At 56.0% G+C, this 16,206-nt stretch overlaps 1 protein-coding gene across 1 annotated transcript in view; it reads left to right on the forward strand.

Annotated features, from left to right (window-relative positions):
• The window catches only part of CSPG4 (chondroitin sulfate proteoglycan 4), a 40,687-nt gene extending 30,173 nt beyond the window's left edge, over positions 1 to 10,514 (forward strand). Inside the window, exons 9-10 of the mRNA XM_019441381.2 lie at positions 1,186 to 1,369; positions 1,668 to 10,514. Of these exons, the coding sequence (XP_019296926.2) occupies positions 1,186 to 1,369; positions 1,668 to 3,502 (2,019 nt within the window). The 3' untranslated portion in view covers positions 3,503 to 10,514. The remainder of the gene's footprint in view (positions 1 to 1,185; positions 1,370 to 1,667) is intronic.
• The last annotated feature ends 5,692 nt before the right edge of the window (positions 10,515 to 16,206 follow it).

A 16,206-nucleotide genomic window follows, 5' to 3' on the forward strand; every position in this document is an offset into this window, starting at 1 on the left:
TCCTACATTTCCTAAAAGGGAAAAACAAAAGATAAGCCAAGAGGACACGTTTGAATCACAAGGGGGAGAGAGCAGATTTCTTTATGGAAACGAGGAATATTCCTAGGTGTTTAACATGCAAACAGCCCTAGAGAACAGCAGATGTGGCTGGAATGGAGACACCGTGGTGGGAAGGGTAGGAGGTGAGGTCACAGGGGTAACCAGGTCAGATCTTTGTGGCCAAATGAGGAGCCACTGCACTATCTGAGCAAGAGTGACATAGCCTCACGTACATTTTAAAAGGCTCACTCTGGCTTCTGTGTTAAGAACAACTGTAGGGGGAGGGAGCAGGGGTCAAAGCTGGCACACAGGAGGCCATGGGGATAATCCAGGCCAGAAGTGACAGTATGCAAGAGAAAGAATACTCTGGGATGACTCCAGGGGTTTGAGCCTGAGCCTCTGGAAGAACAGAGCTGCCACCACATGAAGTGGGAGGGACTAGGAGAGGTGTGCAGGTAGGGGGTCTGTCCATCTGCACAGAGCAGCCAGGAAGCAAGTGGATATGTGAGTCTGGAGTTCAGGAGACAGCAGCCTGGGAGAGATTAAAGACTATTCTTTATGGAGTTTTGCTGTAAAGGAGAGCAACATGGGAGGGGCGACAAATGTTGGAAAAAGTGAAGTCACAAGTTTTTTCTTTAAGATGGAGGAGAATAACTACATGGTTGAGTAATGATGAGACTGTTCCCTTGCTGGGGGTGGGGGGCGGGGGCTGGATTGTCTCCACAGGAGAAAGAAGGGAAATGGTAAGACTGGTGTCTTCGGCGGGGAAGAGGGGCAGGGACCTAGTGCAACAGTGGAAGAACCAGCTGCTGAGAGAAGCGTGGATAGAATTTTGCTTTCCCCAGGGGCTCAGAGAGATGAGGTGATTTGCCTGAGGCAGCAGAGCCCAGATTTGACAAGGCATTGGGTCCAGAGCCAGTCACCTCACTGCCACACGATTGCCAACGGTGACCCACTGAGCTAGTGAGGAAGAGCACGGGTTACCGACTTAGAGCGAGGCACAGCCAGGTGAGCCGAGAGTGAGGCTGGGCACCGAGAGTTCATCAAGGAGACTGGAGCACCCAATGCCAGTGCCGCCCTGGGAGGGGGCTACCAGCCACCACGGGCTGAACCCGCCTCTCATCCCAAAATGGGGTCTCCCCACAGGTGTATGCTGGGACTGTTCTGTATGAGCACGAGATGCCCCCTGAGCCCTTCTGGGAGGTCCGTGACGCCGTGGAGCTCCAGCTGTCGTCACCCCCAGCCCCTGATGTGGCCACCACCCTTGCTGTGGCTGTGTCTTTCGAGGCTGCCTGTCCCCAGCGCCCCAGCCGCCTCTGGAGTAACAAAGGTGAACAGCAAAGTTTGGGGGACACTGGAAGGGCCGAGAGAGGAGGGCACACAAGGCCAGGGTCAGCAGCTCCCATGTCAGTCCCCAGGACCTGGAAAGTTATAGGGAGAGTGGGTAGGTGGCGACACTTTGAGGTTAGAGAGGAGACATGATCCTTATCCTCCGGGGTACCCTGAGCCCCACCCTGGGGTCCCTGGTCTGACGGAAGAGACACAACCTTGCCCCAGGGGTCCTGGTCTGAGGGTCTGAGGTCTTTCTTCAGTGGACAGGACCTTCACAGCCTATGTCCCACCTCCAGGTCTTTGGGTCCCTGAAGGCCAGCGGGCGGAGATCACCAGGGACGCCCTTGATGCCTCCAACCTCCTGGCCACCATTCCATCACCCCAGCGCCCAGAGCACGACGTACTCTTCCAAATCACACAGTTCCCCACCCGGGGCCAGCTGTTGGTGTCTGGGGAGCCCCTCGATGCCGGGCGGCCCCACTTCCTGCAGTCGGAGCTGGCCGCAGGGCAGCTGGTCTACGCCCACGGCGGCGGGGGCACCCAGCAGGATGGCTTCCGCTTCCGCGCCCACCTCCAGGGGCCGGCGGGGGCTTCCGTTTCGGGCCCCCAAACCTCGGAGGCCTTCGCCATCACCGTGCGGGACGTGAACGAGCGGCCGCCTCGGCCCCAGGCCTCCGTGCCGCTGCGGCTCACCCGGGGCTCCCGCGCCCCAGTCTCCCGGGCCCAGCTGAGTGTGGTGGACCCAGACTCGGCCCCCGGGGAGATCGAGTACGAGGTGCAGCGGGCCCCCCTCAACGGCTTCCTGAGTCTGGCGGGGGCCGGCCCGGGGCCCGTGATCCGCTTCACGCAGGCCGACGTGGACGCGGGGCGGCTGGCCTTCGTGGCCAACGGGAGCAGCGTGGCCGGCATCGTGCAGCTGAGCGTGTCTGACGGGGCCAGCCCCCCGCTGCCCGTGGCCCTGGCCGTGGACGTCTTGCCGGCGGCCATCGACGTGTGGCTGCGCGCGCCCCTAGAGGTGCCCCAGGCCCTGGGGCGCTCCTCCCTGAGCCGGGAGCAGCTCCAGGTGGTGTCAGACCGGGAGGAGCCAGACGCAGCCTACCGCCTCACCAGGGGGCCCCGGTTCGGGCAGCTCCTGGTGGCCGGGCAGCCGGCCACGGCCTTCAGCCAGCTCCAGGTAGACCAGGGGGAGGTGGTCTTCGCCTTCACCAACTTCTCCTCCTCTCGAGACCACTTCAGCGTCCTGGCACTGGCCAGAGGTGCCAACGCGTCAGCCACAGTGAATGTCACCGTCAGGGCGCTGCTGCGAGTGTGGGCGGGTGGGCCATGGCCCCAGGGTGCCACCCTGCGCCTGGACTCCACCGTCCTAGATGCGGGCGAGCTGGCCAACCGCACGGGCAGTGTGCCCCATTTCCGGCTCCTGGCGGGACCCCGGCATGGCCGCGTGGTCCGAGTGCCCCGGGCCAGAACGGAGCCCAGGGACAGCCAGCTTGTGGAGCAGTTCACCCAGCGGGATCTTGAGGATGGAAGGCTGGGGCTGGAGGTGGGCAGGCCAGAGGGTAGGTCCCCTGGCCCCGCAGGCGACAGTCTCACTCTGGAGCTGTGGGCACGGGGTGTGCCCCCTGCTGTGGCCTCACTGGACTTTGACACTGAGCCTTACAATGCAGCCCGGCCCTACAGTGTGGCCCTGCTCAGTCTCCCCGAGGCTGCTCAGACAGAAGCAAGGAACCCAGAGAGCAGCACCCCCACGGGCGAGCCAGGCCCATTAGCCTCCAGCCCCGTGCCCACCGTGGCCAGGAGGGGCTTCCTGGGCTTCCTGGAGGCCAACATGTTCAGTGTCATCATTCCCGTGTGCCTGGTCCTCCTGCTCCTGGCACTCATCTTGCCCCTGCTCTTCTACCTCCGCAAACGCAACAAGACAGGCAAGCACGACGTCCAGGTGCTGACCGCCAAGCCCCGCAACGGCCTAGCCAGCGACACCGAGACCTTCCGCAAGGTAGAGCCGGGCCAAGCCATCCCACTCACTGCAGTGCCCAGCCAGGGGCCCCCGCCAGGGGGCCAGCCTGACCCAGAGCTCCTACAGTTCTGCCGGACACCCAACCCTGCTCTCAAGAACGGCCAGTACTGGGTGTGAGGCCTGGCCTGGGCCCAGATGCTGATCAGGCCAGGGACAGGCTTGCTCAGGCCCCGGCCCCATTGCTCCCATGCCCTGGTGCTGTCTGAGTATCCCCAGAGCCAGAGATACCTGGGGACATCTGAGGTGGAGGGTGCTGGGAGGAAGTCCCAGGGGTGCAGGACCAAGTAGAGTCAAGAGCTGGAATCTCCCCAGCTTTCTCCATGCCTGGAGAACTGCAAGGGGGCCAAGGTCAGAGGCAGGCTTAGAGTCAGTCCCCCTGCCCTGGAGCTAGTCTGGGCTGTCAAAACCAGAGTGATCTCCTAGATATATCAGGACTCTGGATCTTGGGTCTGTGATCTTGGGTAAGTCACATCTGACCCAGGCTGCTAAGAGGTCAAGGAGAAGAGAGGGTAGGGAAGATAGACAGGGATTCCTGGCTTTTCCACTCCAAGCCAAGGCTCCCTTTGTCTCTGCCCCAGGGTTGACGGGAAAACTTTTTCCCCTGGTTTTTTAGGGAGATGGTATTCCCTGGAGCAGAGGGCAGGAGGAGAATGACCCTCCACTCTCTAGGAGACATAAGCCAGTAGAATAATATATTCAGGGTGCAAGGTAAGGCAGGTTGCTCTGGGAATGGGTTTATTTAAGAGGGATTGCAAGGAAGCTATTTAACACAGTGTTGAGCTAGCCCAGACTAATGGAGCCCTGAGAATGTGGGATGGAGGAGGGTCTGAGGCCAGTTCATTCCCAGGGCCCCGCCTTGATGGGCTGAGGGCTAGGTAGGCAGTATGGGTCTGTGGCCCGGGAACAGGCGGGGCTGAGGAGCATGTAGGGTCTCAGGCCAGGGGCCACTGTAATGCCTGTGCTCCCCCAAGGACTGGGGGGTGAGCCATTGGGGGCACTCAAGTCCATGGGGCCTGGATAAATGGTGCTTTGGAGGTTCTGGACAGCTGTGTGTCATTTGTCTGACCATGCACTGGGTCCTTGTCCACACCAGCTTGCACTCCCCTGGGGCAGGCCATCCTACCAGGCCTCAGCAAACAAGCAAGACAGAGCTACTCGAGCCCTAAGTTTCCACCTCTTGGGCCTTTCAGATCTCTTCTGTCCCCACCTGTGTAGGCAGGTGGGCCAGTCTTTGTGGATGGGACCAAAGCCCTTTGGTTTAGTAGAGATAGGCTAGGCCTTCTCCAAGGAGCTGAAGGAAGCAATTAAATCAGGAGATATATTCAGTGTCCCAGCCATAGATTTCTTTGCCTGAGTTTTGGCTTCAACAGCCTTGTCCCTCCCCACTCTCAAGAGGTTAGAGAGCAAAGGTGAGGAGACCAAGGGGGAGAAAGGGACCCCAAGGCTGGGACCTGATACTGCTGGAGAGACAGAGGGGCCTGCCACAGGTGCCTTCCCTTGGCTCCCTGGAGATTTTCACAAGAAAGGTTTCTTTTGGTCTCCACCCCCAACAAGAAGACCAAGGTGCTCCTTCTCGAAGGTAGGGTAAGCAGCAAGGATTCTGAAAAGCCAGCTGTCCCGAGAGGCTGTCATCTGGTTAGAGATGGAGCTGAGATACAGGGTCTCCAGAAGACCCTCTATGAGCTGCTAAGGAGCTGTCACCTTCTGCCCCTCTCCCTTTTGAGGGTCTCCCAGGGTTGCAGGTGAAAAGGACAGATTCTGGGTCCCAGGTGATACTGCCCTGGCAGTAGGCTGATGTCCTCAGAGAAAAAGCAGCTCTCGGGGTGGGAGCAGGGGACCTGAGCACAGCCACATTGGGGTGGAGAGTCCCAGCCAGCCTTTGGCAGCTGACCAGTGTCTGGGGACCAGAGTCACCTCTTCCCTGTGTCTCCGTATCTGTAACATCTGAACCAGGAACTAGGGCAAGAGAGGAAACTCCCTCCTCTCCACTGCTGCCCCTATAGCTCCCTGCAGGGACGCTTCTCAGTGCCCTTTTAACATCTCGACATCCCCTTAGATCCTCCTTCACTCACAAGATTTGGGCAGGACACCAGGAATCCTGGTATTTCACTGCTGAAAGGGCCCCCAGAGGATCGAGGGCAGGCTGAGAGTCAGAAAGGATTAGGGGATTGTCCAGCCACACACAGCAAAGCAGCATTAGATTAGACCAGACCCTGAGGCCCAGCCAGCTCTTCTTGCCACACTGAAGAGTCTGCCCCCAAGGAAGTTGCCAGGACCCATAGAGAGGGACCCCCATAGAGATCCCTCTACACCAGAGGCTCAAAATCCTGGCCTGGCTTCCTTTTACAACCTAGTCTCTCCAGCACCCCTCAGGCCAGCCTCACACAGGGGCCCTGCCAAGGGTGTCTCCACACCACACCCCACGTTCTTCCCTGCCTCTTCCTGGAGCTCAGGGCCAGATCCTCAGGGCCCTAATATCTGGCGCCAGTCTCCACCCAGTTTCCCTGGGAGTGTAAGCTGAGACAAGGGTGACAGACCCGCCAGGCAGGATCTGGCCTTATCTCCGATTTCCCCCAGAGGACTGACGACACCCTCTCTGTTCACTCAGCCCAGCCTGCCCTGCCCCCAGTGAGCTGGCACCAGCTGACACTGCTCCAGCTCCTTTAAGCCTGTGCTGGACAGCGGGCTGGCACCCAGGGCATAGTGCAAGCAGCTCCATGAGGACCTGGGAGCGGGTCTTTTACTGGAATCCCAAACTTGGAACCCAATCTAAATGTGGGGCCTCAGTTTATGCAAATCCCTTGCAGATTTCAGATATGCACCCAAGACTTAAAAGGGTTGCTATCCACTTTGCAAAATAACTCACTATCGCCTAGCTTTAAGGAGCCAGCCTGTGTACAAGTGCTTAGGAAAGTCTGGGAGCCTCTGACCCTCTTCACACACACACACACACACACACACACACACACACACACACACACGCTGCACTTGTGCAAACAGCTGTGTACCTTTAGACCTTCAGATACACAACACAGACATAAATACCTGCCTACATAATAACATACACCCACACAATATATACAGCCGCACACACAAACTCTGGAGATAGTACCCCTCACTTGTGGCCTCCCAACAGTCCCCAGAGCTGGCCATATGGAACCAAGGGCTAGGATTTCCTGCCCATCCAGAGACCCAAGCTGACATCAGCAGAGCCAAGAAGTGAACCCACAGTGGGAGGGGTGGTGGTGGAGGGGGTGTGGGAAGCAGGGTAGGGATTGACAGAGGGCCCAGTTCCTAGGGTCCCTAGCTTAGAAGTCCTGCCCACCACCCTAAATGGTCTAGCCTATTAGATGCTAAAGAAGGGGCTCCCTTTGAGCCCCTCCCCTCATGCTAGGAGCTGGCCCACAGTTGCTATGGCAGCTGTAGAACCCACCGAGCTGGAACCATCATCCTCCAATAGAAAGCAAGAAAAATGGATCTTGACCCTGCCCTGCACCTCTCCTGACCAATGGGAACTGCCAGGGGTGTTGGCATCTTCCTCTGGGCCCTGAAGATTCAGGATCTTAAAGGGAAGGAGGTACCTGGGCAGCCCCCAGAGTTCTCTGGTTGGGTCTCCCATTCCTTGCCATAACGTGTGAAGATGCCCTGGCAAACGGATGGAGCCAGGACATTAACCAGACCTGCTGGACCCCTCTCTCCACAGCCCTTATCCTCCCCGAGGCTCCGTTGTAGTTAACACCATCTCTGTATAGTTACCGCTAGGATTAGTCAGGCATTGGCAAGGGCGTTTTGTGCCAAAACTGCTGTGGGAGATGCACATAGGAATCCACCCACCCCTTCCTGAAGAGCCCCAGACATGCAAATGAGTAACTACCACACCACGATGTGTGCCCTAACCCAGCCGTGTCAACTGGCTGGTGAGGGGAAGCCCAGAGTGGGAAGGCACCTTGCTCTATCAGCCTCCTTCTCTCCTTAGAGTGTGTCGGGTCTTTCCATGGAAGGGGCAGCCATGCAGCTGCTAAAGCTAAGCATGCCCAACTACCTCCTGGTTACATTTCCTATCTCGGTGTAACGAGGTACGGCATTTAACCGATAGCTGCTGTGCTCATAAAGGATGCAGGCTCCTCCGAGGGCCACCAGGATAATTTGTGGGTTGTGCTGTGTTCCTTCACAAGGCAGATGTCCTAAGACCCCCTACAGACAAAAGTAACCCTTGGTTAAATCGACCAGTGACCAAGAAAGAACTTGTCTACCCAAATGCGGCCTCAGCTGGTGGTGCCCCATGCCCCACCAACCTGAGCACTGCCAGCTCTGTTAGCCCAAAACCTAGAGCTAATCCCAAGGCTTCCTTCTGATGCCTTGTGAGGTCAGAGAGGGATCAAGTGACCCAGTCTCTGGGTCCTGAAGGCCCAAACTAGATGGGTTGTCTAAGCCTTTGTTGCCCAAAGTGGGTCCATGGACCAGCAGCATCAGAAGCACCTGAGAGTTTCTTAGAAATGAGGACTGTGAACTCTGGGTCAGTCTGTAGAGTATGCAACTCTTGATCTGGGGGTTATGAGTCCACCATGCTGGGTGGACATAGTACTTAAAACTAAAAATCTTTAAAAAAGAAAAAGAAAAATGAGGACTCTCAGGCCTCACCCCAGATCTGCTGAGTCAAACCCTGCATTTTAACAAGGTCCAGGTGATTAGACAACCAACCAGTAAAGTTTAAGACACGTTGACTTAAGTCATCCCCCTCGACTTCGATTGGAGAAACTGAGCTGCAAGAGGCAGAGACCAGGCCAAGATCACAGCCAGTCAATGACAGAGCTAGAAAGGGGTCAGACCACGTGATCTAGTTCCAGAGTTTTGTCTTCCACCTCAAGCTGTCCATCGTTCCCCACACCCATTTGAAGTACCTAGGTGCCCCACAGATCTGGGCAGATAGGGCTCTGATGTGGGGGTTCCTGCTCCAGGAGCCTCCACTCAGGACAAGAGGGAAGCAGAGGAGGGCCGGGCTAGCCAGGTCTGATCCAGTGGGGAGGGTCTGCGGAAGCAGCCCACTCCCACCCTATCTCCCACAGACAGGTCCCAGAAAGTGCAGCAGCACCTACCAACCTGCCTTCTGCAACCCAGCTAGTCCCCCCATCCCCACCTGTCCAGGTTCCACCTACAGAAGGAGAGACAAAAGGAAGGGTCCAGCCAAGGTCCCCAGTCAGTGCATCGGGTCTCCCCCACAGTAGAGCAGCAGCAGCAGCCGGCAGGAGAGGGGGAAAGAAACTGCCTGCCAGGCTACTGCCCAGGCCTGATCAAGAAGGAGGGGATGCACCTCCCAGAGTACCCCGTCCTGCCCTGCAGAGGGCTGGGGAACAAGAGGGGCTGGACCACTAACTGTCCCTTCTGGCTCCCAGAACAAATGCTAGCCGTGGCCCCCAGGCTGTGTGCCACCCTGGTGCTGAGTACCTTCAGAGCCAACTCCCCTCCCCTCCCAGGTTGCCGAGGCCCCCGGCCCTCCACACCTTGCAGTAAATATAGTTCAATGCTGTGTGCCCATCAGAGCAGTGTCCAGCCTGGCCCAGGGCTAGGTATATAGCAGATGTTCAGTAGATATCTATTACCAGAATATAGTTTCTCTCTTCCCGCAGGCTAAAAGGTCTCTGACCACCAATCTCACCCAGACCCCTCTTTCATGGCTTCCCATCTGGTTCCCCTGGCTTCTCTCATCCCCAGGAATGCTGGCTGGGCTCCCAGCTGCTTGCTCTGGCCCCTAGACCCCTTCCAGGGCCCAGGCGGACCTGGCCCCAGGCCCTAAATTCCTAAGGCGCTGGTTTAATCTGTCCCTGCCAGACCCTTCAGCACTCACTTCTCTTCCTCCATGCTCACCCATGGCCTTCTCCCCACCAGATACCTGGCGTCTCTCCGCTCAGAAGCCCATGGGCAGAACACTTTAACCAAATCATATGTGGGAGCCTGCCACCGATAGAATCAAAGTTGTTTGAATGGGACAGGAGGAGAACACAACCCAGAACCCCCTTACACTCAGCCTTCCCCTGTCACTACAGCTCCTCATCAGAACCTCCAGGATCCACTGGCCCCTGTGCCAGCTGCTCCTGCCACTGCAGGGCTCACCTGATCCCAACCTTCAGGGGCACAGAGCAGAGCCGAGCCACGGGTGCCCCCAGAGGACCCCGCATTCAGTCAGAGGTCTCAGGGCCCCAACCTTAGAGGAGTGACTCACCTTAATCACCCAGCATACCTCCTGGAGGATTGAAACCCTTCCAGATGCCAAAGATGCATCTTTCAGCAGTGGGATTCCTAGCACCTAAAGAGGCATCAGGGCAAGTGTGTGGGTCAGAGATGCCAGACATGCTGGCCAGCGCAGAGCCCTCCAAGAACCAGAGAGTAGCAGAAGGAACCCTGTTGGGTCTTGTTGGGGAAGGTGTAGCCTCTTCTAAAGGCCTGGTGAGCAAGCAGACAGGTGGGTGAGGCTGGTGAAGCCCGAGCACTCCTGGAAGGCTGTGAGTCAGGGCGGAAGGGCTCCTTCTGAGTCAGCCCTGCTAGGAAGGTTGCCCTGTGGGTGTGGCTCCTGGACTAGGCAACTGGGCAGGGTTCTTGGACCCCAAGAAGGTTCCAGGCCCCAGAAATTCATCCCCTCTGCCCCATGAGCTGCCTGAAAACCTCAGTCTGGGGACAGAACCCATGAACTGAAGGAGGGAGGGCAGAGATGGTGATTGTGTCTACCCAATGAACTTGTAGAAGTCCACCCACCTGTGGATGGGATATCTGACCCTAGAAAGTACAGAGCCAGGCCTGGGAGAGCTTGTTACCTGCTTTCTGCCTTCAGCCCCGCTTCCTGTCTTCATTTCTGCCCATTTCCCAGTTCCTACTGCCGTGAATCCTGTGTGGTTAGCCAGAGGCTCCACTCCTCTGCCTGAATTAGAACCTGTCAAAACAGTGCATCTGACCAAGGCTGCTTTTCAAAGGGTCAGTGTTGTGGCAAAGCTCTTAGAACAGCACCAGGCACAATAGTAAATGCTCAATAAATATTGACTATTATTATTAGTGCTGTTATAATGGTGGTTATTATTGAATTGCCTAACATATGGGTCTATCCTATTGTAGAAGCTTAACAAATGTTCGAAGTTGACATTACTGTTATTACTATAATTTATTACGGCCATAACAGTGCCTGGCACATAGTAAGTGCTAAACAAATGCTCAGTCCTGGAAGGCCAAATGCATTCCCCATTTGGAAAAGAGGGACATCAAGGCATTCTCCTTTGCTGGACTTTGGTAAGGAGAGTGAGGTGTGCAGCAAGGGGTCAAGTTCTCGGTACAAGCCACTCTGACCTCCCTTCCTCCACCCCACCCCATTGATCTGGAAGACGTTGGAGGAGGCTTGACCCCTTGGACCCAAGAGGGAGGAGTCCCACTTGAACCTCCCTGTCCAGTGGAGGAGGGCGGTTGAGGAGGGCAGGGCTGGAGGGAGGATGGGTCCGGTGGGCCCAGGGAGGGCCAGAACACAGGGCCTTCCTGAAGGGGGGGAGCCTGGGCTGTCCCCTGAAGAACAGAGAGAGCCAAGCTTAAAGCAAAACAAGACGGGGTGGGTGGGGGACAGCAGGGGGCAGGGATGAGGGGGAGGGCAAGATGGTGTAGAGCCAGAGGGACAGGAGACTGGCCCTGGGGCAGACAGGGGCTCTGGGGATCAGGCTGAGAGAAGCTCCTGTGCAATTCACAGTCTAATAGGGAGTAGCTGTCCTGAGTAAACCTGGTACTGGGCTGGAAGCATGTCCTTCCACACTGCCCTCCTGCCAGGGCCAACCCTTTAAGATGCAGAACCGGGGTGAGGGTTGGGTGACTGCTGAGTCCCTGGGCCAGAACTCTCACCCAGGTGAGTGAGCTCAGTTCCCCAACTACCCAGGGGTCACCCTAGGAGCCTCAGGAGTCAGCCTGGTTGGGATACCACCACCCCTCATACATACCTACCCCACCCCTGCCCAGCTGATGCCAGCCCAACTGGGCTGGGCTTCAGTGCCCAGGAGGGAGGAGGCTGCCTATTCTACTGCCTGGGATGGCACAGCCTCCTACCAGCCAGAGGAGGATGAGGGGCTCTCCAGGCCACACTGGCCTCAAACCCAGCCCTCCAGAGGAATGAGCAGGGACTGGTGCATGCATCCCTCCCACCCTTTCTTATGCCATGCCTTGCTGAGAAAGAGGGAAATACTCCCCAGAGCAAGTCCCTGGATCCTGGGGGGCAAGGGGGGTGGTATGTGGAGATGATGTCAGGGAGGAAGCATGCTTTTGGCCACCAGCCGCTGCAACACACACACGTGCACGCACACACATATTCACAGGACTGCCCCATGCATCAGTGTACATAGGCACGTGCAGACGCACTCAATTGACATCGGTTGACCTGTGCAAACCAGAACCCACACAAGGGGGTTCTGAGGCATAGCCCTGCAGACATCCCAAGTCACCTGCTGTGAGTTGAGCACCGTCCTGGGCACTGGGGATACAGCAGTGAACAAGACAAACACCAGCTCCCCCGAAGGTTGCCTTCTAACAAACAGATATATTTAAAATCTAACTTTGCACAGAAGTATTTATTTGCAGATGAGAATTTGTGATGTCTGGCATTTGCTGGAAGCAAGGGATGTGGGGGAGTAAAATACTGGCCCAGGGTTGGTAATTGCTGAGGCTATGGTATGGGCACATGGGGATCCATCATATTAGTTTCTCTATTTTTGTATACACTTGAAACACAAATGCATACAATTGCCAATTGATAATAAGTAAAACAAAGAACAGTAAGGCAGGGCAAGGGGACAGAGCGCTAGGACTAGGAAGACTCTTTATTAGACGGTCAGAGATGGTTTCTCCAAAGAGGTAACATTTGAAGCAACGACTTGAATTTAACTGAGGTTCAAACCACACAAACATCTGGGAGGAAGACCATTCCAGACAGAGGGGACCAGCAAATGCAAAGGTCCTGAGGCGTAAGCATTCTGGGCTTAGGTGAGGAATAAGAGTACAGTAGGTCTGGAGTTATGTGGCCAAAGGGACAGGTGTCCAAGGTTCCATCAGAAAGGGACCTTGTGGGCTGTGGTAGCAATCTGGAATCTGGCTTACTTAAGAATGGCAGGAAGCCCTGGAGGTTGAAAGCAGGGTCAGACATGATTTGATTTAGAATAGGGTCTTAAGTCTCGCGGTCCGTGAGTTCGAGCCCCGCGTCAGGCTCTGGGCTGATGGCTCGGAGCCTGGAGCCTGTTTCCGATTCTATGTCTCCCTCTCTCTCTGCCCCTCCCCCGTTCATGCTCTGTCTCTCTCTGTCCCAAAAATAAATTTAAAAAAAATGTAAAAAAAAAAAAAAAAAAAAAAAAAGAATAGGGTCTTAAGAGATGGCTCTGACTCCTACTGGACCATCAGGAGGATGGAAAAAGGTAGAGAAGGCAGAACAGCTTGGAGGCTACCACAGTGATGTGCTACCACAGTGATCCAGGCGGGCATCTTGGTGGCTTGGCCAGTAAGATGGTGACACAGGTCAGATTCGGGGTCTCTTTGGAGGAGCTCACAAGGCTTTGCTCGTGGATGGATGTGGAATGTGAGTGAAAGAGAGAAGTTAAGCCCAATTGCAAGTCTGGGCCTGAGCTTCAGGTTGAGAGGTGTTGCTCTTCCAGGCTGGGGAGCACGGGGAAAAGCACGTGTGGCCGAATGACTACGGGCACGGGTGCCACCATGGGGACCCACACACAAGCACAGGCGCACATGCTGACAGGCACTCGGTGACCACACAGGTGGATGCACACAGCCTGGGATAGCGGGTGCAGTCGCAGACCCCATCCCCCTCCTCTGCCTGCCCCCCCTACCCCACATAAAAGCCCCAGGGCCTGGGCCCCCCCACTCTCCGGCTCAGCCTTGGCACTCACAAGACCCAGTCCTGGCATTTCCCTACCAACTCTCACCCGCCATACTGGCCCCTCAAGCGAAAAGGCTCCTGACGCAGTTCCTTCCCAGACACCTGAGTCTTGTCCCCGACCCCCAGCTCTCTATCCCTGGCTTCATCTGCCCAGCCCACTCTCCGTGGCCAGATCCTTCTCCAGCCAGAGGCCCTACAGAAAACTATCAGTCAACAAATATTTGCTCTGTGCGCTCTATGGGCCAGGCCCTCTGCCTTTCCACCTGCTAACTTGAAGGCACACAGCCACCAACACCCAGTGCCTGCCACTTACCGCCCATCTCCCCGCTCCCCTCTGTTCCCAGCACTAGTGCATTCACTCTCCAGCAGGACAGCTGCCCCCAGCCTGCCCACCTTGGAAGGGCACAGTGTGGCCCAGGCAGACTTCAGCCTCAACGCGATGCCGTGAGCAGCTGTACGACCTCACACAGGTGACTCCATGCCTCTGAGCCTCCGTCTACTGGGAATGTTGGCAATCATTCTCACCTTCCAGACAGTTGTGGGGAATTAGATAACTCATGGGAGCCACTTAGCCCGATGCCCAGCACCTAGCAGCACACAGTAGCCATTCAGTGTTAGCTGTTGGGCACTTGGCCCCACCCTTGCCCTGCTGGCCCGTGTGGCTTCAAGGACACAGCACACCTAGAGCAGTGACAATGCCCGCACTCGTGAAGTCGTGCCCCGTGTAATTGTGACAACTGTTAACATCCGTTGAGGAAAACTGAGACCGAGCCGTGACCCTGCCTGAGATTGCCCAATGAATCCATCCAAGGAAGGCCTGACATGAGCTTGCATCTCTTAACTCTTGGGCCATGCTCTCTTGTGTGTGATGATGTATGTGACAACCAACGAACAGCCCAGTGAACTCCTGCCCTGGACTGACAAATACCACGACAGTCAGCCAGCCCCAAGGAGACTGCTCCCCGTGAAGATGTGGTGGCAACATGGGGCAAGGCTCAAGGTCTGGAGGTGGTCAGGGGCCTAGTCCCAGGCCCAACCCTGCCATCTACCTACTGTGTGGCCTTAGAGGGCTCGCTCAGTTCTCTCACTTATGAAGTCAGGTAACAATATTCTTGGCCCAGCCTCTCTCTAGGTCCCCTCAAGGGTCTGCTCAGAGGCTGGTCATCCCAGCCCCTGGACACTTGCTATGTGCAGGCACTGTCCAGCTGATGCGTTTTGCTCATGTAATCCTAACAGCCATCTGCAACTCCTGTTATAAATAGAGAAATGGAAGCAGGAAGCAATTAAGAAACATCCCTCGAATAAGGATGTGAAGGGTAGGGTTTGCTCTAGGGCTCAGCCGCTCACCCAATACCAGGGTCCTGTCTCTGGCTGGTGGAGGGAAAGAAAACAGGGGACTTGTAGCTATCTGGGGGCAGCAGGGCTGTGGAGTGGAGCTTCACACTACTCCCGCCTGTTGTACTCCTGACAAAATAGCAGCCAGGGGGACCAGGTCAGCCCAGAGGAGGCCCCAGGTGCCTCCAGGAGGCTAACTCCTCCCTCAGGCACCAATCGTTGGCTTCCCAGCACAGGTGGCCCAGACCTGGCTACCATCTCACACCAGCTCGGCTATTCCAGCACCTCCCTCACTGGGCCCCATTTCCTGGTCTGTAAAATGATGTTGATAATCTCTTGCATGCAGGGTGGTTGCGAAATATGTCCATCCAGTGTCCACGGTGCTGCCTGAGCTGGGGGAGGGTAGAAGCCCCAGAAGCTGGGAGATCCAGGAGCAGCAGGGGCTTGGACCTCTTCCCAGGTAGAGCCCCAAGGAGGCAGCCAGACCTCAGATGACAAAGGGTTGCATAGGATCTGTAGAGCCTCCCAAAGCTTCTTGTGCTTGAGTGCACAGTGGGGGGTGTGGAATGCTGACCATGAGCCTCAAAGGGGACCACAGGCCACAGAAGGGACTTTTGTCAGCCCCCTGAAGTTCCTTGAGGTCCACAGGTATAAGGATGATTGAGGGACCCTGAGTGCTCAAAACAGACCAAAGGCCAGACCCACAGAGGCCTCATGATGGGGATCAGAGGACAAGGTGGGAAGACAGAGGGTGGGTGGAGGAGATGACCAGAGGGTCCGATGCTAATCTAGGACCACGGTGGGCACCACAGGCCCAGTGCCATGGTCCAGGAGAGTCTGCAAGAACCCACAACAGCGTTTGCAGGGGAAAAAAAAAAAAAGCAGGACACAAAAAGACAAAATCAAAATTAATACAGTTATTCCTATAAGACAAGAAGACATTGCCAAGTAACAAACTGAACCCAACTGAAAGAAGTAGAAATGAATGACCTTTAATGTGGGACACAGGCAAATTTTCATGTGTGTGATAGGGTGTGGGATTCAGCCTCTAAAATTCAAAGTGCCAGAGGCCTGCCCATGTCTTGAAAAGTGCCATTCCCCAAAACTTATATGCATCCCAGCAGAAAGGAGGGGTCCCCAAACTGACTTGAGATTCCTTTTCTATCATGTGAGGGAAAGAGAAAGCAAAAAAAGAAATTCTGGGGGCGCCTGTGGGTGGCTGAGTCAGTTAAGTGTCTGACTTCGGCTCAGGTCATGATCTCTTGGTTCAGGAGTTTGAGCCCAGCGTCAGGCTCTGTGCTGACAGCTCGGAGCCTGGAACCTGCTTTGGATTCTGTGTGTGTATCTCTCTCTCTCTCTGCCCCCTCCCTCACTTGCACTCACTCTCTCTCTCTCTCTCAAAAATAAACATTAAAAAAATGTTTTTTTAAGAAAAGAAAAGAAATTCCAGTCAGTTGCAGAGAAATGAAGTGATGCTCCTCACACACGTTCATCTGTAAACGGAGGTCCTGGGTCAATGCCATGGCCACCGTGCAGGGCCACTGTAGCCTCTTCGTCCCTGAGGGCTGGCAGGACTCACGCTACC

This window comes from Panthera pardus, unplaced genomic scaffold (assembly GCF_024362965.1).
Source record: "Panthera pardus isolate Hobbes unplaced genomic scaffold, ASM2436296v1 HiC_scaffold_24, whole genome shotgun sequence".
In the NCBI taxonomy this organism is placed as follows: Eukaryota; Metazoa; Chordata; class Mammalia; order Carnivora; family Felidae; genus Panthera; species Panthera pardus.